This window comes from Coregonus clupeaformis, chromosome 9 (assembly GCF_020615455.1).
Source record: "Coregonus clupeaformis isolate EN_2021a chromosome 9, ASM2061545v1, whole genome shotgun sequence".
NCBI lineage: Eukaryota > Metazoa > Chordata > Actinopteri > Salmoniformes > Salmonidae > Coregonus > Coregonus clupeaformis.
In genome coordinates this window covers 42,805,285-42,826,616 of record NC_059200.1, presented here as the reverse complement: position 1 = coordinate 42,826,616, position 21,332 = coordinate 42,805,285, and the positions used below count along the sequence as shown (strand labels likewise).

The window sequence follows — 21,332 nt, the reverse complement described above, 5'->3', positions numbered from 1 at the left end:
GATGTGGTTGAAGTAGTAGTTTGATGGACCTGGACCAGGGGTTTGGCAGCCCTGCTGTGGTTCAAGTGAAACAGAGATACAGATCTCCAGTGTTCCCGTACAGCCTGCCCAAAGCCTCTTCAGTGGTTAGTTAGAGCATAGAGCCAACACACAGTGACAATGTCATATACAGTTTATGCTCTCCTCCTTCCTTCCTTCCTTCCTTCCTCTCTCTCTCTCTCTCCCTGGCTCCGCCGTCTCTCTCTCTCTCTTTCTCTCTCTCTCTCTCTCTCTCTCTCACCCTGGCTCCCCCATATCTCTCTGTCTCTCTCTCTCTCTCTCTGTCTCTCACTCTCTCTGGCTCCCCCATCTCTTTCTTTCCATCTCTCTCTCTCTCTCTCTCTCTCTCTGTCTTTCCCATGGATGTCCTCTCCTCTCTGCTATTCTCACTTCTCTGCCAGTCCCCAGTCATGTTTATTCAGCTTGTTTGCTCTCCGTTACGAGGAAATCGAGGGGGCACTTGCTCTCTGACCCCCCAGTCCACCACTCGTTGATTGGGTTCTCCTTTTCAATAGAGTCTCTGTCCCCATCCACCCCTCACCCCATCCCCTTCTGAGAGCAGACATCTTTGATCTCCGCCTGAATGTCTCTGTGGGGAAGATTGATCCTTTGTTTGGGCGGTGTGGAGTGGATCTGCCCGACACAGCTGGCCCATGTTAAAGACAGAGAGGTCACAGTTAGATTTGAAACATTCTGTCAGTGAGCAGCATAGTCATTCATACCTGATCACACCTGCCCACCCACACCTAAGCTAAGGTTTCTTTAGGGTTAGCTTGCAATGCACACAGCCGTGTAAATACAGCTATAATTTTATTGATCATTGAATGATCAGGATGTTTGTACTGCTCTGCCTGTCTGCAGTATGTTGTTAGTGCTTTGATTACATGACACAGCGGTTTGTGAATGTTTTTTTATATAGCTCAAATGGATGTGAGTTTTTGTTTATCTCTGTATGGTGTGATTGAAACAACTGGCCCGTGGTGTATTTTCTGTCGCTTTAGGTTTCTCTAAGGGTGGAGCTGCGCCCTCTTTTGAGCGGGTCAGCAACACTGCACCAGTACCCAAAGTTTCTGACCGCCCCGCCCCCCAGGCGCACCCCAAGGACCAGGACTCCCTGGTACAGCGGGCCGAACACATCGCAGCGGGAATACGCACCCCCATGTGTGGCCACTGTGACAAGGTCATCAGGTCAGTACCAACAGTCAGTATGGGAAACCATGTGTTGACTTATGGTCAAAAGTCGTGCTCTATATTGGAATTTTGGACACAGCATAAGGGTTTACTTCTGATTAGTTTAGTCCCTCTCAAATGCATCTGAAGTTTTACAAAAAAAAACGTAATCTGTCTTTTTGTCTTGTTATCCTGACCTCTGACCACTTCCTATCTTTCACAGAGGACCTTTCCTGGTGGCCATGGGCATGTCGTGGCACCCTGAGGAGTTTAACTGTTCCCACTGCCACACGTCTCTGGTGGAGTATGGCTTCGTGGAGGAGAGGGGAACAGTGTACTGTGCTCACTGCTATGAGAAGTTCTTCGCCCCTACCTGCACCAGCTGCCAGCAGAAGGTCCTGGGGGTGAGTGACATACTTTAGGAGACTGTATAGTATCTTGGCTAGTGCTCAACTATCTTATCTTCCTCTTCTAATGTACAGACACATATTGAAATCAAATTATGACATTATGACAGTAATAGAATTCCCTATAATCCCTTATATTTTTTTTTACAGGAAGTCATCAATGCCCTGAAGCAGACATGGCATGTGTACTGCTTCCTGTGTGCGTCCTGCCAGCAGCCAATCAGAAACAACACCTTCCACCTGGAGGACGGGATGCCATACTGCGAAAGAGGTGAGAGTTCACAGCAAGCAAGGTCTTTGGGAATGAACAGCACTGTGAAATGAATCGAGTCATGAAAGTAACATTATACTGACTCTCTCCCATTCAGACTACTACCAACTCTTTGGTACCAGTTGCCATGGTTGCGACTTTCCCATTGAGGCAGGTGACAAGTTTCTGGAGGCGTTGGGATTCACCTGGCATGATACCTGCTTCGTGTGTGCAGTAAGTCAGTCTCCCATGGAGCGAGTGAAGGAGGCATGGAGAGAGAGAGGAGTAGAGTATATAAAATGGAAGGGTTTTAGCACTGACTGTCTGTCTTTTTGTAGGTCTGCAACACCAGTTTGGAGGGCCAAGCCTTCTTCTCTAAAAAGGACAAGGCTCTGTGCAAGAAACACGCCAACACAGTCAAGATCTGACCTGCCCCCAGGAGTGAAGAACAGAGTTGTTGATATTTTTGGTAGTTTTAAAAGATTTATCTGATTATGACTTTTATTAACAGAGATGTTTGGTAATGGGGATTTAAGCTTTATTTCATCTTCTCTGATGGATGTGTGTGTGTGTGTGTGTGTGTGTGTGTGTGTGTGTGTGTGTGTGTGTGTGTGTGTGTGTGTGTGTGTGTGTGTGTGTGTGTGTAGTTTACCATTCACCGCTTGTGCCATATAAGGGGAAAATATTTTGCTCAAATGAAGGTATGAAAAAGTACCTAGTGTCTTTTCTACCGATTTAGATGTATTAGTTATTTGAAGATTTGTTGAAGTCAGACAAAGTGCATGATGGGAGAAAGTATGTTGACTTGAAGGGAGGTATGATTTTTTATTAAATCTGATTGAAATGTTCTTTACATACAGTACAATAATATACTGTAGTTAGGTGAACACATAAGGTAGTGATACTCAAGTAGTGGCCCGGGGGCATATCTGGCTCATCATGACATTTCTTGAAGCCCTCAACATTAATTTATTTCATAAATGAAAATCCACACATATGATCCCTTAGAATGTATGTAGTTAAAATCTAATTAAAGTCTGATTTTAGTATATAATGGGGACCTTATAAAATGAACATTAATCAGTGGACAGATTAAAATAAATGATCACCTTATTGAAAAATAGTGTGTAATTGAGAACAACTAGACACCCCAACCCCTTTTTATTCTCTCTCCCATTCTCTCTCTCCTCCTTTCTCTCTCTCTCTCTCTCTCTCTCTCTCTCTCTCTCTCTGTCTCTCTGTCTCTCTGTCTCTCTGCTGGTGTGGTTGGGTCTGTAGACAGATCTGTATTTATCCTGGTAGTATATTTATTGGGGCTGGAGTGATGTACTGTATTTTCAGCTTTCTAGGGGCAGTTGCACAGAGTGGTTTACTGACAAAGTCAATCGGTCAGGACAGACAGCTGTTATTTTATTAGCAGTAGGGGTTTTCTGAGTTTATTGTTGTATTGATATTTTTAATGGAATTTTTAATGGATTCAATTTCCACTAATTTTGAACCTAAACTTAGACACCATTTTGCTTTTGCTGCCACTGATGAATGCTTGTCTATGTGGTGTTTATTGACGTAATTCATTCTGTTACCAATCGTATTTGCCATGATGTTACTCATCCAAGCTACAGACAAAATGTTCTCTACATCTCTACAATTTCAGTGTTATTGAAAATGATTTGTATTAGACCTTTGGGATCAATACAATTTTATTGGGAAATACAGTACATTAATTCAAGTGTATTGATCTTCTATTTGTAAAATATAAAGTATTTGAAAGTAATAAGGATTCAATCATGTGTGTGTTTGTGGTTTTATGTTTATGGTTTATCATTGTTTGTCATAGTGTCACTTAAGAGATGCCTGATCAAAACCTCTAAATATGACTGGTTGAGTCCATTAATACCCCATATGAAGCCTACTGCGTGATGATGAAGCTCAAAACGTTTGTACAGATTTTATGCCAATTTATATTAGGATTGGTGTTCTATAAACTAACCTTTCTTTGCTACACAGACATGATACACCACTAAAACAATATTGTTCAGCCTCAGAAGAGGCCATACAGACAGGCACTGAGTCCCCTCACACACTCACCTAAGCGGGAAAAGTACACAGTCGCCATGGAGACAGGGGAGACAACATTTCTCTCAAGTGTCCTGTCTTGCCTCAAATTAATGATGCCAGTTTATTTACATGCAATGATTTTCCCAATCACCTCAACTAGATGAACTACAACAGTGCAGACTAGAATGTACCTTTTGAATAAACAATGACTGAAAAAAAGTTATAGGGGAAAATGTCAAGTGGTTGTATATTATGCAATAAAGAATTCCATCTGTAGATAAAATGAAACGGTAGGGACACTTGGAGCAGCGGAGGCCCAAACTGTACTTCTCCAAGACGTCGGAGGTGGGAGCCCTATACCGGGCGGCGAAAACGCAGCTAATATTATGTAGAGGCCGTTCACTTGGAAAAGTCAGAAGTCCGACACAACACAAACGTAGAAAAACAAAGAAGCATAGACGAAATTCTCAATAAAATTGTGACGCAACCATCATATCGGAATCCTGCTATTCTACATTTTACGCGAGGAAAAGGTAAGTTTGTTTAGAAAACCAGGTGTTTTCATAGCAAGCGCAAAGTTTTAGCTCGCGTCAATTGTTGTGGTCGCGAGCTTGCATCCTTATTTCTGTCGGAATGTAAAAGTGGTGATATTGTGTTTAGTTTGCGATTCATGTAATTCAGTCATGATGCACAGGTTTTGTCGGCGGTGATAGTTCAGGGGATGCTAATTTGCTCCATCACCAACCGACTCTGATTCGCCTGCTTCCTCTGCTCTGGTTCCGAGATTTCAGGAGCTGGCGTTGATGCTTATCAGCAATTATCAATTATCACCACACAATAAATCTCCAAATGCTCAAAAACGTACAACTATGATAAACGTATTAAACTTTGTTTCTCAAACGGATCAATCAAATAGCCTAATGTAATAACTTCATATTTGGATACATTTGCAAAAGGCAACTTTCACAATACCGTAAGAATTTTGATCAACTCTGATTTTCAATATTATGAGAGCAATCATAGAAAATGATGCTTTATAATGCTTCCTCTTGATGATACGCGAAATGTTAACAATCATAACTAGAGGGGTATTGAGTGTTTTTGGTGAATCTGTGGTCTTGTTTACTGTCTATTAATATAGTCCCAGTATGACCTTACACCCCTTGCTAGCTATCTCATTGAAAGTGTCTCTTAATGAACTCTGTGTGATGTTGAAATACAACCTCTGGCAGAGTCCTGAATTGATACTGCTCATTATTATGATTTATTAGGATCCCCATTAGCGGAGTTGCAGAAGATGCACAGTATGTACAGACTTCTCAGAGCCTGGGGGAGATTGTATTTTATGCTCAGTAGGAAGATATACTGTAGTATACTCACACACTAAAACAGAGTGGACCTGGGTTCAGTACAATAGATTGGCCAACTGTACTGTTTTGTCACACAGTGTGCGTGTGTGTATAAATATGTTTCTCTCTCTTTTGTCCATTGGAGTTCTATGATAGACTGGAGAACAGAACAAAGCATTGTGGCATGACTTTGTCTTTAAATGGGGTTTCAGTCCATCAAATATTACCCTTGACCCCATGCCACAAAACAGCAGTCGATGAGATCTCAAGTCAACAGCCCCACGGCCACTGCAGTGGACCACCAAAAACATAACTTACATCACTGGCCTCCAGAAGTTAGGCCAGGCCAGAACCCCAAGAGCAACCATCCATGCACAGCCTTATATTTTATACTAATCTTCATCTTGGAGACTGAAGTTGTGTCCAAAATGCGACCTTATTCCCTATGTAGCACAGTACTTTTGACCAGGGCCCATAGGGATCTGGTCAAAAGTAGTGCACTATATAGGGAATAGGGTGCCATTTGGGACACAGCATGCAGTCCTATTCAATACAGAGAGGATCATTGATGGAGGCCTGAGTGAGTGAGTGTTGAGTGTAAGAGTGTGTGGGCTACAATGAACCACACAGTGATCTCACTACCACCCTGGACTGGCAGCAGCACCACACACAGAAACACACACACACACCATTAGCCTACAGGGATGTGGAGGGAGGCTGGAGGGCGGTTGGCAGGCCTCTGTTTTTGTGGCCTATCACAGACTGAGGCTGGGAGCGTTGTGAGTGTTGGGGTCTGTGTGTTTCTGGCGTCGGAGTGTGTGTGTCTTACTGTGTAACTTACCCACGTGGTGGTCTTGGGAGGTCTTGTTATGCTAGTTGTGTAAAGGCATTCGTCTGCAGTGTGAAAACGACTGTGTGAAACAGGCCTGGCCACACTGGTAGTCTGATAATAATCAGGATCTTGAAATGAGACACATTGATATTGGGAGGAGAGGTGACTACAATGTACCTGTCACGTATCTGTTGAACGAAACATTTGGTCTGTCACTGTGAATGATTGTCATCTCCCATGTGATCAATGAATAACCTACTAGATGTTGAAGAAGCACATCGGTCTGTGATTATGGAAGACTGCAGGGTCTGTGTTTGACAAGTGAGATAATATAATATAATAATGTTTGACAGATTCCTGGGATCTGCAGGTTACTCCTATTCCCTTTTACCTTTGAGTTAAAAACAAAAAACCTAAACCTACTGACTCCCCTATAGACACACACACACACACACACAGGGTAGTCATGGGTCTGAATCTAGGTCTGTCCGCAGGGCTAAGCTTAGCAAGCTGTGACCCCTCACCCCGACTTCCGCCCTTATAATTACAGGAAGTGAGCTCAGCCAATCAAAGAAGAGTTCCTGGGCGCATATTAACAAGCTGCCAGTATTTGGGGAGAGGGGGGAAGGTTATCCTCTAAGAGAATGTTTGCGAGAGATTGAGAAAGTGTTGAAGAGGGTGGGACTGTCTGATATCCAACTCAGGACGAATGAAATTAGCACTATCAGGTTATTGAGGGATATCTTTGTTCATCCCATATACTTTATAAATATCTTCAGGAGGATTTGAACACATAGACCATCACATCTGAGTGAATGTGAGCGTGTCTTGTGACAGTGTTGGTTGGAGACAGATAGAGGTCCAGACAGGGGCCATAGAGACCCTAGCGCAGGGGTGTCAAACTCATTCCACGGAGGGCTGAGTGTCTGCGGGTTTTTGTTTTTTTCTTTCAATTAAGACCTACTGTAGACAACCAGGTGAGGGGAGTTCTTTACTAATTAGTGACCTTGATTCATCAGTCAAGTACAAGGGTGGAGCGAAAACCCGCAGACACTCGGCCCTCCGTGGAATGAGTTTGACACGTGCACTAGCGCAACCAGTTTAATCTGCGGGCCGATTGTTGTCGGAGTGGATGGTCGGGGGGCCAGAACATAATTATAATAATTTGTACACTGCAAATTGACCACAACTAAGCCCAAAAAGAGATGGTATTTGAAAAGAACAATAATTTCATACCTTGATTACATTGAGACATAAGTCTCTTCTTTTAGCAGTGGGAATACTTGAACAGATTCCTGGGAACAGATTCCTGGGAACAGATTCCTGGGAACATATTCCTGGTGATTTTACAGTCTCGCAGGCCGCCTGTTGCCGACCCCTGCCCTAGCAGCCTGTGCTACTATGTCTCAGGGGCTTGACAGAGGATAGGACAACAGAAGGAGAACAGAGGATATCAGCCCTCTTTCATTGGCTTTACCAGCCACCAAAATGCCAGAACATTCTCTATTCCCCTTTGTTCCTTCTCTCTCCGCTCTTGACGAGGAGTGTGGGAGTAGATTTAAGCACAAGGGTATCTGATATCGCATGAGTACACACACACACACTTCTGAGCTCAAGAGCATCTGATATCAAGGCTTTACACAGGTATGGCTTTTTCCATCCATCATCCAATCCCTTTGCTTTCTTTCTGCCAATACTGTAGCTGGAGTTCATTCCACACCCAGACACTCTGTAGTCCCCATGCACACCCGGACACTCTGAAGGAAAAACAACATATTCCTTTTCCCCTGGAAAACAATGCTCACGTCACGTCACAGACCCAGGGATGCAGTTCTCTGCTGGTATCTGCTCCAGACATTCTCATCCCTCAGGAAGTCTAGGAGACAGTTTCGGGACATAGGGAAGAGGAGGAGCCATGGAGAAGATACAGTTTAAGTCGGAGGTTTACATACACTTAGGTTGGAGTCATTAAAACTCGTTTTTCAACCACTCCACAAATTTCTTTTTAACAAACTATAGTTTTGGCAAGTCGGTTAGGACATCTACTTTGTTCATGACACAAGTAATTTTTCCAACAATTGTTTACAGACAGATTATTTCACTTATAGTTCACTGTATCACAATTCCAGTGGGTCAGAAGTTTACATACACTAAGTTGACTGTGCCTTTAAACAGCTTGGAAAATTCCAGAAAATTATGTCATGGCTTTAGAACCTTCTGATAGGCTAATTGACATATTTTGAGTCAATTGGAGGTGTACCTGTGGATGTATATCAAGCCCTACCTTCAAACTCAGTACTGCTTTGCTTGACATCATGGGAAAATCAAAAGAAATCAGCCAACACCTCAGAAAAAAAATGGTAGACCTCCACAAGTCTGGTTCATCCTTGGGAGCAATTTCCAAACGCCTGAAGGTACCACGTTAATCTGTACAAACAATAGTACGCAAGTATAAACACCATGGGACCACGCAGCCGTCATACCGCTCAGGAAGGAGACGCGTTCTGTCTCCTAGAGATTAATGTACTTTGGTGCAAATCAACAACAGCAAAGGACCTTGTGAAGAACAGGTACAAAAGTATCTATATCCACAGTTAAACGAGTCCTTTATTGACATAACCTGAAAGGCCACTCAGCAAGGAAGAAGCCACTGCTCTAAAACCGCCATAAAAAAGCCAGACTACGGTTTGCAACTGCACATGGGGACAAAGATTGTACTTTTTGGAGAAATGTCCTCTGGTCTGATTAAACAAAAATAGAACCGTTTGGCCATAATGACCATCGTTATGTTTGGAGGAAAAAGGGGGTTCCTTGCAAGCCGAAGAACACCATCCCAACCGTGAAGCACGGGGGTGGCAGCATCATGCTGTGGGGGTGCTTTGCTGCAGGACGGACTGGTGCACTTCACAAAATAGATGGCATCATGAGGAAGGAAAATTATGTGGAGATATTGAAGCAACATCTCAAGACATCAGTCAGGAAGTTAAAGCTTGGTCGCAAATTGGTCTTCCAAATGGACAATGATCCCAAGCATACTTCCAAAGTTGTGGCAAAATTGCTTAAGGACAACAAAGTCAAGGTATTGGAGTGGCCATCACAAAGCCCTGACCTCAATCCTATATAAAATGTGTGGGCAGAACTGTAAAAGCGTGTGCGAGCAAGGAGGCCTACAAACCTGACTCAGTTACACCAGCTCTGTCAGGAGGAATGGGCCAAAATTCACCCAACTTATTGTGGGAAGCTTGTGGAAGGCTACCTGAAACATTTTACCCAAGTTAAACAATTTAAAGGCAATGCTACCACTCAATATTAATTGAGTGTATGTAAACTTCTGACCCACTGGGAATGTGATGAAAGAAATAAAAGCTGAAATAAATAATTCTCTCTACTATTATTCTGACATTTCACATTCTTAAAATAAAGTGGTGATCCTAATTGACCTAAAATAGGGAATTTTTACTAGGATTAAATGTCAGGAATTGTGAAAAACTGAGTTTAAATGTATTTGGCTATGGTGTATGTAAACTTCCGACTTCAACTGTAGATTCTGTTGCCCTGGTGGTTCCTACTGTCATTCTTCATATTAACAGAGGTCTGGGTTTCAGCATTGGGACAAGGAGGACTGACTTGCCAACTCCTATGAGAGAACCCTCAGCTTTAGAATAATAGAAACAATCACTTATTTAGGTCTACTGTCTCCATGGTCCAATAATATTTCCTCTCAGATTCCTGAAAGTGTTGAAATATCCTTCATATCTGGATATAGCTGGATTAAAGCTTGTTGATGAGAGTTCATCCATTGTAGCATTCCTCCTTAGATTCTCCTGAGGGGAAATCACATGGTCTGTGGAGTGTGGACCTCTGGTTCAGATCAGCACTGGGGCGGAAGAGGAAGGGGGAGGAAGAGGTAAAAGAGTAGAGAGGTGGAGGAAGAAAAAGAGGAGCAAGAGGCCTCATCTTGTTCCACTTTCTAGTAATCCTCTCCTTTCCCATAGGTTCCAGTTGCTTTGATAATTACTGATAATCCTCCCAACCCCCCAACCAACTCCTCAACCAAAGTCACTGTGAAGATCTCTCTCTCTCTCTCTCTTTCTCTCTCTCGTCTCTGATGAAGGTAGGAGAGAAGGAGCAGGAATATCTTCAAGCTTCTAGCAGTGTGCTCTTTGCCTGGAAGGTCTATAACCTTGTGAGAGAAATCGGGCATCCTGTTATTAGGAGGAGAAACAGGGGGATAGACCGGGGAGAAGACGAAGGAGGAGGGGAGAGACAGTGAGAGGGAGAGCAGTTGTTTACTGTTGGCAAGAGGCATTGGTTGAAATCCCAGGTGGGGAATTGCCTTGAGCCTGGCTGAAATTCAGTCTGAATCATGTCTGGCAAATACCATTAAATGGAAAATTAATGAATATTGAAGCTTTTTTTACTAACTATCCCTTTCTCTTTCAGGAGAAGACAGCAGCTGTGACTTTGGATGGCAATAATGACAGACCGTTGTTTAACCCCTCGTTGTTGGATGGTGAGTCTTCTTTCTATTATTTTTCTTTATTGTTTAAATGGAAGATGAGTGTTTCCTATCCTTCTCTCTTATTGGATTTCTGTGCTGGTGTTTGGGTGGTGGTGTGTAGCGTTTGGGTGGCGGCGTGTAGCGTTTAGTGGCGGCGTGTAGTGTTTGGGTGGCGGCATGTAGCGTTTAGTGGCGGCGTGTAGCGTTTGGGTGGCGGCGTGTAGCGTTTGGGTGGCGGCGTGTAGCGTTTGGGTGGCGGCGTGTAGCGTTTAGCGTTTGGGTGGCGGCGTGTAGCGTTTAGTGGCGGCGTGTAGCGTTTAGTGGCGGCGTGCAGCGTTTGGGTGGCGCCGTGTAGCGTTTAGTGGCGGCGTGTAGCGTTTGGGTGGCGGCATGTAGCGTTTGGGTGGCGGCGTGTAGCGTTTGGGTGGCGGCGTGTAGCGTTTGGGTGGCGGCGTGTAGCGTTTGGGTGGCGGCGTGTAGCGTTTGGGTGGCGGCGTGTAGCGTTTGGGTGGCGGCCTGTAGCGTTTGGGTGGTGTAGCGTTTGGGTGGTGGTCTGTAGTGTTTGGGTGGTGGTGTGTAGTGTTTGGGTGGTGGTGTGTAGTGTTTGTGTGTGTGTAGAGAGCTCAATGATGGGTAGGTGGCAGTGAACCTCCAGAGCGACTAATTGACTAACTGCTCATCGATGAGGACGTAAGAGAATCCACACTGCAGCTAATAGAGTCAGCTCTGTGTAGGCTACACTGCAGAATCCGTCTGGAGTAGAGACACAGTAAGGCCGGCCAATGGATGCTGACCGTAGCAAACGGAACAGGGTCCACTGTGTGTGTCTCTTACCTGGCTCTGAGACATGGATCCCTCAGACTGAGTGAGAGAGGAATGTGGGATGACACATTGTGCCTGCCTACCCTGCTTAATGATTAAAAGGGGATGTGGAGTTGAAAGTTTGACAGTAGCCGTTAGCACTGGCTAGGTGGAGTAGCAGCTAAACCACACTCTACAGGCATGGGACTAGGTGCAGTAGCAGCTAAACTGCACTCATGGGACTGAGTGTACCTCACCTCACAGCTGACCTGAGGACAGTTGAGACGTAAGGGCTATTAGGGCATGTTACAGAGTTGTCCCCGTAGCTGATCTGAGGACAGTTCAACACTGATGGGAGGTCATTGTAGGCAACTTTTCTCTGCTGATGTCATTGTTACTCTGGCTCTCAGTGGGTTTCAAGCCTCTGCCTTTTAAAACGGAAGTTGAATGGGGTCTGTGAACAGAACGTGTGAAGGCCACACATCATTAAGTGTGTTCATTCAATATAAAGCGATTCCAACACAATGGAGTGATTGTGTGTCTCTGTCTCTGACAAGGCCTCTCATACAGTATGTTCTCTCTCTTTCTCTCTTTGATTTCCACACTGTGTCAGAGAGTTGCTGCTGTAGAGTTTAATTAGCATTCCTTAACCATTCAGAAATTAACTTGCCACTACAGGCATAAACAGAACAATGTGCTGACAAGGCTCTGACAGCGCTCCAAAAGTCAGGATCTGATCTAAAGTCAGTGAAGAGTCCCCTCCACAGAAGACAATAGCTGGCTGTGTTGGTGAGAGGCTGTTTGATGTATACTATGACAGTGACCTGGTGTCAGGAAAGAGGAGAGGCCTGTAGTAGCAGAGTGCTGGTTTAGATGGATGGAGAGTAACTGACACATACCCGTTAAAGAATGTCAAGAATATGTGTGTTAAAGTTCACACTGTATCTCCATCTGCGGCTGGATCCTGGCAAATAAGAGACAGCTGTGTCTGAGAGAGAGCGAGGGAGAGAAAGTCAAAGTAGTCACATTGAGATGGATTTATTTGAATTGAGTGTGCGTCCTCTATATGGAAAAGATTACTGTATTGTACATGCACGCACATGTAAACACAGGCAGACACACACACACACACCAGACTCTGGCAGACAGGTAGCAACCAGGATGTTGGTTTGTGTTTATACACTGTAACTCAGTGGGTTATTAAAGCAGTGCAGGTCTATGGTAGAATGGCTGAGACAGATAGACCACCCTACATGACACCGGTTTAAAGTGCAGTGGGAGATTTAACACGTAGCCCTGCTCATTCTGTTGGTTTAATGGTCTATTTACTCAGCTCTAATGCTGTACTGTTCTTTCACTGTAATAATTACATAGCATAAGGTCGTAGAAATGTTCCTTGAGCTTTGCATCCTATCTTACGACTTTACACTCCCTTTTAACTCACCAAACCCTCATAACCACATACATAAACACATCCTAGAGATTTAAATGGCCACATTTTTTCAAATCGGGACTGAGGGTTTTTCGTTCAAACGGATTTCCCCACTCTGAAAACACATCCATCACATATTATGTTGAATGTCCTTTTGAAGAACCAATACAGTCTGAGTGTCTTTGTTCTAAATTCCTGACTCTGTCTTGGAGTGTAGTTGCAACAAAACCCCACGCTTGTCCGCTAACTGGTTCTGACAGCAAGTGCCATTCGGACTGGAGTAGAGAGGGAAAAACTGATCATCTATTTCTCTCCTGCTCACGTTATTTGCCTGCCGAACCCCTGTATTTTTGATGACAGATTCAAATGGATTTCACGTGTTTTTTACATAGATACAGGGAAAGGGGCGATCTGAGTCGTACAGTACCTGGACTTACATGGAAATGTGATGACATCAAGGCTTTGCATGCTGAGCCCCGTAACGTTACAGTCCTTTTACTGTAGGACGTCCAGGGAGAGGGCAGAGGGCTGCCTTTACATACAGTAGATGTTATCAGGAGGTTCACCCTCTCTCTTATCCCTGGCTGCTCTGACTAATCTCTTAATTACAGCCTGACTAACATCCTGGTGAACAAACAATACAGAATGAAACAGATGAAGCGAATAGACTCGTTTTCAGAAAGTATAATTTTTGTGTATATAAAATAAACAGATACAGATTTTTAATATGCCATTTAGCAGACACTTTTATCCAAAGCGACTTACAGTCATGTGTGCATACATGTTTACATATGGGTGGTCTCGGGGATCGAACCCACTACCCTGGCGTTACAAGCGCCAGGCTCTACCAATTGAGCTACAGAGGACCACGATTTTTGACATTATGGATGCAGTATTCATGTACTGTATGCTTTGTGTTATTGTTTGTGATGAGATCCTCATGGGAGTGTGTGATCAGTGGTGTGTGTGTAGTCAGGTGTTCTGGTGGCAGGCCGCGCCAGATTCAGCTTCTTTCTGGACTCTCAACAATGGCTCACAGTCAGTCAGTGTACTGGCACTGAGCTACGTTTAGAAATGGTGATGGAAAATGTACAGCCAGGCAGGTTCCCTTTCAATCAGCCAATTTGAGGATTAATAGTGGAGTAACACAATGGAACACACACACACACACACACATACACAGGTTGCACAGGCAGCACAGTGGTGGATGCCTGGCAGGTTTTAGCACACATCACAGGATTAGAGAGCCAGCCAAAACAAATGACGTCACGCCTCATATGCTCAACGTCCCAGGAGTGTCTTCTCTCTTACCTCCGTAACACCATCCCCACTCACTGTCAAACCAGGACACTCTCCTAATATCATTATCTGGAGTATTACATTTTAGACTAATTTCACCATTCGACTTTCACCTGTACTGTAGTTTGTCTCTGTACAGCTGTTGGTCCTGTCTGTGCGCCGGACTTGTCTCTGCCTATAACTCTCCTATGAGACAAGCCTTTAAAAGTCACTTATTAAAGATGGGATATAGTCCTGTGGCCGGCTAGCTGTCGTCCAAAGGGAGGCTAAACTAGAGGTGACAGTGGTGGTGATGGAGATGCTGCTTGCCCCTACACAGACATGCTGGAGGTGGGGTGGTGGTTTCCTTTGAGCTCTTGGATCCTAAACCTGAGATTTGTCATTCTTTTTGGGCTTGTGCTCTTTCTGAGCTTCAGTGATAGTGATTTACGATGGGTGTCTTTCTACTGTATTTCTATATATGGTCTCTCTTTCTCTTCTCTTCCGCTCTCTCTTCCTTTCTTTCTCTCTCATATTTCAATGTCAATTTAAGGGGCTTTATTGGCATGGGAAACATATGTTTACATTGCCAAAGCAAGTGAAATATATAATAAACAATAAAAATGAACAGTAAACATTGCACTCACAAAAATTTTAAAGGATATATACAGTGTTGTTTTCTTTTTCTGTATCTCTCGCTCTCTCTGTGTGTGTGGTGTTTGCCAAGGCTGAAGGGGAGAGGAGGGTATATTTATAACAATAACACAGAATAATCCCTAATCATATTTCTGGAACTAAGACCAGCCTGACGTACCAACGAAACGGCAATATGCCTCTCAATTTCTATTTGTCTTTCTCTCTCTCAGTCTCATTCACCCTCGCTTTGCCTTATCCATGTTGACTGCAGTGTTTTCCACTAGCGCCGGCTGTCGGCTATACAGCTGGTTACACACTAATTTTCAGCCAGGTACTTTTTCTACTTAACTAGGCTATTATTAAATTCCCAAGTCAGAAAAAAAGTCAGCCGAGCCCTCTCCGGCTAGAATGAACGATATGCATCTTCTAGCGATCTATTGATAGGATAGGCGCCTGTCAGTCACAAAGTGAGCGATGACAGGGAAACACTGCTGGTTTGACAGTCTGCCGTCTGTCCCAGTACCTGGGTGTGTGGGTTGTGTACGCTTGTGAGTCTATGTGCACATCCCATATAATGTGGTAACAATGAGTCCACTTAGCCTATTGTTTTCTGGCACATTCATTTATTTTCTTTCACGTATTTCATATGCAGCCACGAAGTGCTAGAGCAAAGGCTTACTGTTATTTCATTGACGAACAGCAAGCTTGAATAGTTTATAAATGGTGTCAACCTGACTGAATAAAGTCGATCTCATATATCCTTGCCATTCATAAATCATACAACGTAGTTATATGTCCGTGGTATTGTCACGACTTCCGCCGAGGCTGCCTCCCGTCCTTGTTTGGGCAGGCTTCAGTGTTTGTCGTCACCGGAGTACTAACCACTGCCGCCCCAATCATCATCACAATTGTCTTGTCAATCACACACACCTGGTTCTATTCCCCTAATTAGTCTGTGTATAAGTGTTCCCTCTGCCCCCTTGTCCTTGTGGGTGATTGTTTATTTGTAGAGGTTAGTGAAGCTCGGTGGAGCTCGTGTATTGTGTTTCGACGGGAGTATTTTTCCCGTATGTCTTGTATTTTCCAGTGCGCCTGTTTTGTGCCCTGGAGTGTGTTTTACGCATTTCTGCGTAAACCTGTATTTTGCGGATTAAAGCCTGTTATTCTGTGATTTACCCTCCTGCGCCTGCCTCCTTCATCACCACCTCATCACAGAATCACCCACCCGAATATGGAGTCAGCAGCAGGAGAGACGCACATGCCTGGGTCCAGGAGCATTCAACTATGCTAGCCAGCTTGGGTGAAGCGATGGGTCGGGTTCTTCAGCTCGTCCAACGCCTGGAGAGGAGAGAGCCCGATCTGTCGGGACCAGCTGGTCAACCGGATCCCGCCACCTACACCCCAGCACCCGGAGGGATCCAGATATCCCGACCAGGGGAGTTCGACGGGACAGCGGCGCTGTGCCAAGGATTCCTTCTCCAACTGGAGCTCTACTTCTCCAGCATCCGGCCGGTTCCATCGGAGCGGGAGAAGGTGTCCGCCCTCGTCTCCTGCCTCTCAGGGAAAGCCCTGGAGTGGGCCAATGCGGTGTGGAACGAAGGAGGAGCCGCGTTGGAGAACTGCGGAGAGTTCGCTCGCCTCTTCCGGGCGGTATTCGATCACCCGCCTGAGGGTCGAGAGGCGGGCGAGCGGCTGGTCCACCTGAGGCAGGGGAAGAGAACTGCGCAGGACTTCGCATTGGAGTTTCGAACTCTGGCAGCGGGGTCCGGGTGGAACGAGCGGTCCCTGATCGACCAGTTCCGGTGCCATCTGCGAGAGGACGTCCGACAGGAGCTAGCCTGCCGTGACACCATGTTGTCCTTCTCGCAACTGGTGGACATGGCCATTCGTTTGGACAACCTGCTGGCAACCAGAGGATGTCCTGGAGGAGGTCTGCCCATTTCCACCCCGGACGACTCGGATCCCGAGCCGATGGAGCTGGGTGGAGCCGCCGGCTGAGAGAGCAGAGGAGGACAGCGCCAGTGCCACACTGGTGGCACGAAAGGACATTTCACCACACGTTGTCGTCAACGCTCTTCTGGGTTTGGAGGCGGCAGGCAGGGCACTCTCGCATCACCCCAGGTATCGAACACCCACACTCGTTCAGAGCCCTCTGCTGCGCACTGTATAATACTTGTCTCTTTTCCTGAGCACACGGTAGTTCCCCAGTGTAAGGCGCTAGTCGATTCAGGCGCAGCTGGGAACTTTATGGACAGGGCATTTGCACACCGTGTAGGCATTCCATTGATTCCCCTATCCATTCCACACCCCATCAGAGCTCTTGATAGTCGACCATTAGGGTCTGGGTTGGTTAAGGAAGTTACTGCACCAGTCACCATGATTGCTCATTGTGAGCAGGTTACTTTTTCCATTATTGAGTCTCCTGCTTTCCCTGTGGTATTAGGTATCCCTTGGCTAGCACTCCACAACCCCACCTTCTCATGGCCGCAGAGGGTTCTCACGGGGTGGTTGCGAGAGTGTCAGGGTAGGTGTCTAGGTGTTTCCGTTGGTGCAACCACGGTGGAAAGTCCAGACAGTACCTCCACCGTGCGCATTCCCCCTGAATACCTCGATCTGGCGCAAGCGTTCTCTAAAACGCAGGCGACTAAATTACCACCTCATCGGGCGGGGGATTGCGTGATAAACCTCCGGGTAGACGCTGTATCTCCCAGGAGTCATATATACCCCCTGTCACAGGCTGAAACGGTAGCTATAGAAAAATGTCACAGAGTCCCTGCGCCAGGGGTATATACGTCCCTCCACTTCACCCGCCTCTTCAAGTTTCTTTTTTGTGAAGAAGAAGGACGGAGGTGTGCGCCCGTGCATTGATTATCGACCACTGAACAGGGAGACGATAAGATTTAGTTATCCTCTCCCTCTCATTCCTTCAGTGATTGAATCAATGCATGGGGCGCGCTTCTTCACCAAATTAGATCTCAGGAGTGCGTACAACCTGGTGCGTATCCGAGAGGGAGATGAGTGGAAGACAGCATTCAGCACAACCACGGGGCATTATGAATACCTGGTGATGCCCTATGGTTTGATGAATGCTCCCTCAGTCTTCCAGTCCTTTGTGAACGAGGTGTTTCGGGACATGCTGGGTCGTGGTGTAGTGGTCTACATCGATGACATCCTGGTGTATTCCGTTACGCGCGCCGAGCATGTGTCCCTAGTTCACAAGGTGCTGGCCCGACTGTTGGAAAATGACCTTTATGCTAAGGCAGAGAAGTGTATGTTTTTCCAGCAGTCCGTCTCCTTCCTTGGATACCGCATTTCCACCTCAGGTGTGGAGATGGAGGGAGATCGCATTTCAGCCGTGCGTAATTGGCCGACTCCAACCACGGTTAAGGAGGTGCAGTGCATCCTTGGCTTTGCCAACTACTATCGGAGGTTTATCCGGGGCTTTGGCAAGGTCGCAGCTCCCATTACCTCCCTGTTGAAGGGTGGGCCATCCCGGCTCCGCTGGTCTGCTGAGGCTGACCTGGCCTTCAGAAAACTGCAGGGTCTGTTCACCTCAGCCCCAGTACTGGCCCACCCCGATCTATCACTACCGTTCGTAGTGTAGGTGGATGCATCCGAGGTTGGGATAGGAGCTGTCCTGTCTCAACGCTCGCGTACGCCACCCAAGCTTCACCCCTGTGCGTTCTTTTCGAAGAAGCTCAGCCCGGTGGAGCAGAACTACGGCGTTGGTGATCGAGAGCTGTTGGCTGTTGTCCGAGCTTTCACCGTGTGGAGGCATTGGCTCGAGAGGACAAAACACCCTTTCCTCGTCTGGACGGACCACCGTAACCTGGAGTACATCCGGGTAGCGAGGAGGCTGAATCCTCGCCAGGCCAGATGGGCCCTATTCTTCACCCGGTTTGATTTCACTCTATCATATATCCCGGGTACGAAGAACGTGAAGGCAGACGCGCTGTCCCGGCTGTATGACACAGAGGAGAGGCCCAGAAACAACACTCCCCTCCTGCATTGTGGCGCCGGTAGTATGGGCGATGGACGCGGATATAGAGCAGGCATTACGCACACATGGATCCCTCTCCACCTCAGTGTCCAGATGGGCTACAGTACGTGCCTGCTCTTATCCGTGATCGTCTGATCTACTGGGCACACACGTCACCCTCCTCTGGTCACCCAGGTATCGGCCGTACAGTGCGCTGCCTGACCGTAAAATACTGGTGGCCTACCTTGGCTAAGGACATGAGGGTGTATGTCTCCTCCTGCTCAGTGTGCGCCCAGAGTAAGGCACCTAGGCACCTCCCAGCTGGTAAGTTACAACCTTTACCAGTTCCACAACGACCATGGTCTCACATAAGTGTGGATTTTCTAACTGATCTTCCCCTCTCCCAAGTTAACACCACCATCCTGGTCGTTGTGGACCACTTTTCTAAAGCCTGCCGCCTCCTTCCTCTGCCCGGTCTCCCCACGGCTCTGCAAACTGCGGAGGCCCTGTTTACACATGTCTTCCGGCACTACGGGGTACCAGAGGATATAGTGTCTGACCGAGGTCCACAGTTCACGTCCAAGGTCTGGAAGGCGTTCATGGAACGTCTGGGGGTCTCGGTCAGCCTGACCTCTGGGTTCCACCCCGAGAGTAATTGGCAGGTGGAACGTGTAAATCAGGATGTGGGTAGGTTCCTGCGGTCCTACTGCCAGGACGGGCCGGGGGAGTGGTCGGTGTTCTTGCCATGGGCAGAATATGCCCAGAACTCTCTCTCCTCTACTAACCTAACACCATTCCAATGTGTTTTAGGTTACCAACCGGTTCTGGCACTGTGGCACCAGAGCCAGACCGAGGCTCCTGCGGGGGATGACTGGTTTCGGCGCGCGGAGGAGACGTGGGACACTGCCCACGTTCACCTCCAGCGCGCCGTGCGTCGTCAGAAGGACAACGCTGACCGTCACCGCAGGGAGGCCCCGGTCTTCGTACCGGGGGATCAAAGGTCTGGCTATCGACCCGGAATCTGCCCCTCCGCCTGCCCTGCCGGAAGCTGAGCCCGCGGTTTGTGGGGCCGTTCAAAGTCCTGAGGAGAATTAACGAGGTTACGTATAGGTTGTTACTTCCCCCTGATTACCGTATTAACCCCTCGTTTCATGTGTCTCTCCTCAGGCCGGTGTTGGTTGGTCCGCTCCAGGAGTCTGAGGTGCGGGAGGTTCCTCCACCTCCTCTGGACATTGAGGGGGCCCCGGCGTACTCTGTCCGTGCCATCCTGGATTCGAGGCGTCGGGTAGGGGGCCTTCAGTACCTCGTGGAGTGGGAGGGGTACGGTCCGGAGGAACGTGCTGGGTCCCGGTGAGGGATATCCTCAATCCCTCCATGTTACAGGATTTCCACCGTCGCTATCTGGCTCGCCCTGCTCCGTGTCCTCCTGGCCGTCCCAGAGGCCGGGGTCGGCACGCTGCTGGAGCCGCGCGTCAAAGGTGGGGTACTGTCACGACTTCCACCGAGGCTGCCTCCCCTCCTTGTACGGGCAGGCTTCGGCGTTCGTCGTCACCGGAGTACTAACCACTGCTGCCCCAATCATCATCACAATTGTCTTGTCAATCACACACACCTGGTTCTATTCCCCTAATTAGTCCGTGTATAAGTGTTCCCTCTGCCCCCTTGTCCTTGTGGGTGATTGTTTATTTGTAGAGGTTAGTGAAGCTCGGTGGAGCTTGTGTATTGTGTATGGACAGGAGTATTTTTCCCGATGCCTTGTATTTTCCAGTGCGCCTGTTTTGTGCCCTAGAGTGTGTTAAAGTTTGTGGACTGCGTAAACCTGTATTTTGCGGATTAAAGCCTGTTATTCTGTGATTTACCCTCCTGCGCCTGACTCCTTCATCACCACCTCATCACAGGTATCGCATTGGGACAAGTAAACTAAAGATCTCATTTGTGTTTTACATATGAGGTCCATCAGGACATGCCAAACAGTGACTCGTCATTAACCTACCAAATCGCATCGGTAAGAGAGCCGTTCATTTGCCTCCCCAATTTGCATACTGGTAGGCTTTTTGGCGATTATATGCAGGTAAATTCTGAAAACATTGGATGAAGATGGTGAATCCTCATCACTGTAGGAACAATAGGTAGGCTAGTGGAGCGATCGCCTCACTCTTGTCCAAAATATAATAAAATAAAACAGATTGAATTGTTTTAAAAGCTAATGATACTTAAATGGTATTTTCAAAATATATTGATATAGGTCTACTCATTTAATCAAAGTGTTGACAATGGAGTAGTCAACTGCTGCTTTCTGTGTAGCAAAGCTATTAACACCTCCTTCATTCTTCAATCATACCTCTATTGTAGATAGCTGAGAAAATGCCTCTTAAAAGGAAGCTTGAAACCTGTGGAAGTCAGCATACTTACAAGATTCTTTAAGAAGAAATCTGTGGGTCCGTTGTTTAAAGTATTTTTTAGAATAAATGACATACTGCAATTCACAAAAAGAATTATTTCACTAATTTACCTGATTTAGTTCGATCTCTTCTCTTAACACATGGACCCAGAACTAAATTGAGCATCTGTTCTGTTTATTTTGGAAAAAGTGCCCATCA

The 21,332-nt window shown here is 46.5% G+C and overlaps 2 protein-coding genes across 7 annotated transcripts in view; both read left to right on the top strand.

The window, feature by feature from the left end:
• LOC121573839 (PDZ and LIM domain protein 5) overlaps positions 1-3,595 on the top strand; it is a 130,435-nt gene extending 126,840 nt beyond the window's left edge. For all 4 annotated transcript variants that reach the window (XM_041886169.2, XM_041886173.2, XM_041886172.2 and 1 more), the window contains 5 exons: positions 1,041-1,227; positions 1,433-1,613; positions 1,767-1,887; positions 1,985-2,100; positions 2,205-3,595. In XM_041886169.2, the coding sequence (XP_041742103.1) occupies positions 1,041-1,227; positions 1,433-1,613; positions 1,767-1,887; positions 1,985-2,100; positions 2,205-2,294 (695 nt within the window). In that variant the 3' untranslated portion in view covers positions 2,295-3,595. The remainder of the gene's footprint in view (positions 1-1,040; positions 1,228-1,432; positions 1,614-1,766; positions 1,888-1,984; positions 2,101-2,204) is intronic.
• A 672-nt stretch (positions 3,596-4,267) lies between these two features.
• The window catches only part of LOC121573840 (bone morphogenetic protein receptor type-1B), a 146,291-nt gene continuing 129,226 nt past the window's right edge, over positions 4,268-21,332 (top strand). The window contains exons 1-2 of one of the 3 annotated variants that reach the window (XM_041886177.2): positions 4,268-4,457; positions 10,549-10,618. The gene's annotated coding sequence lies outside the window, so the exon portion shown is untranslated. Of the gene's footprint in view, positions 4,458-10,194; positions 10,430-10,548; positions 10,619-21,332 lie in introns of those variants that run through there. The other 2 variants (XM_041886174.2, XM_041886175.2) reach the window with 2 other exon arrangements.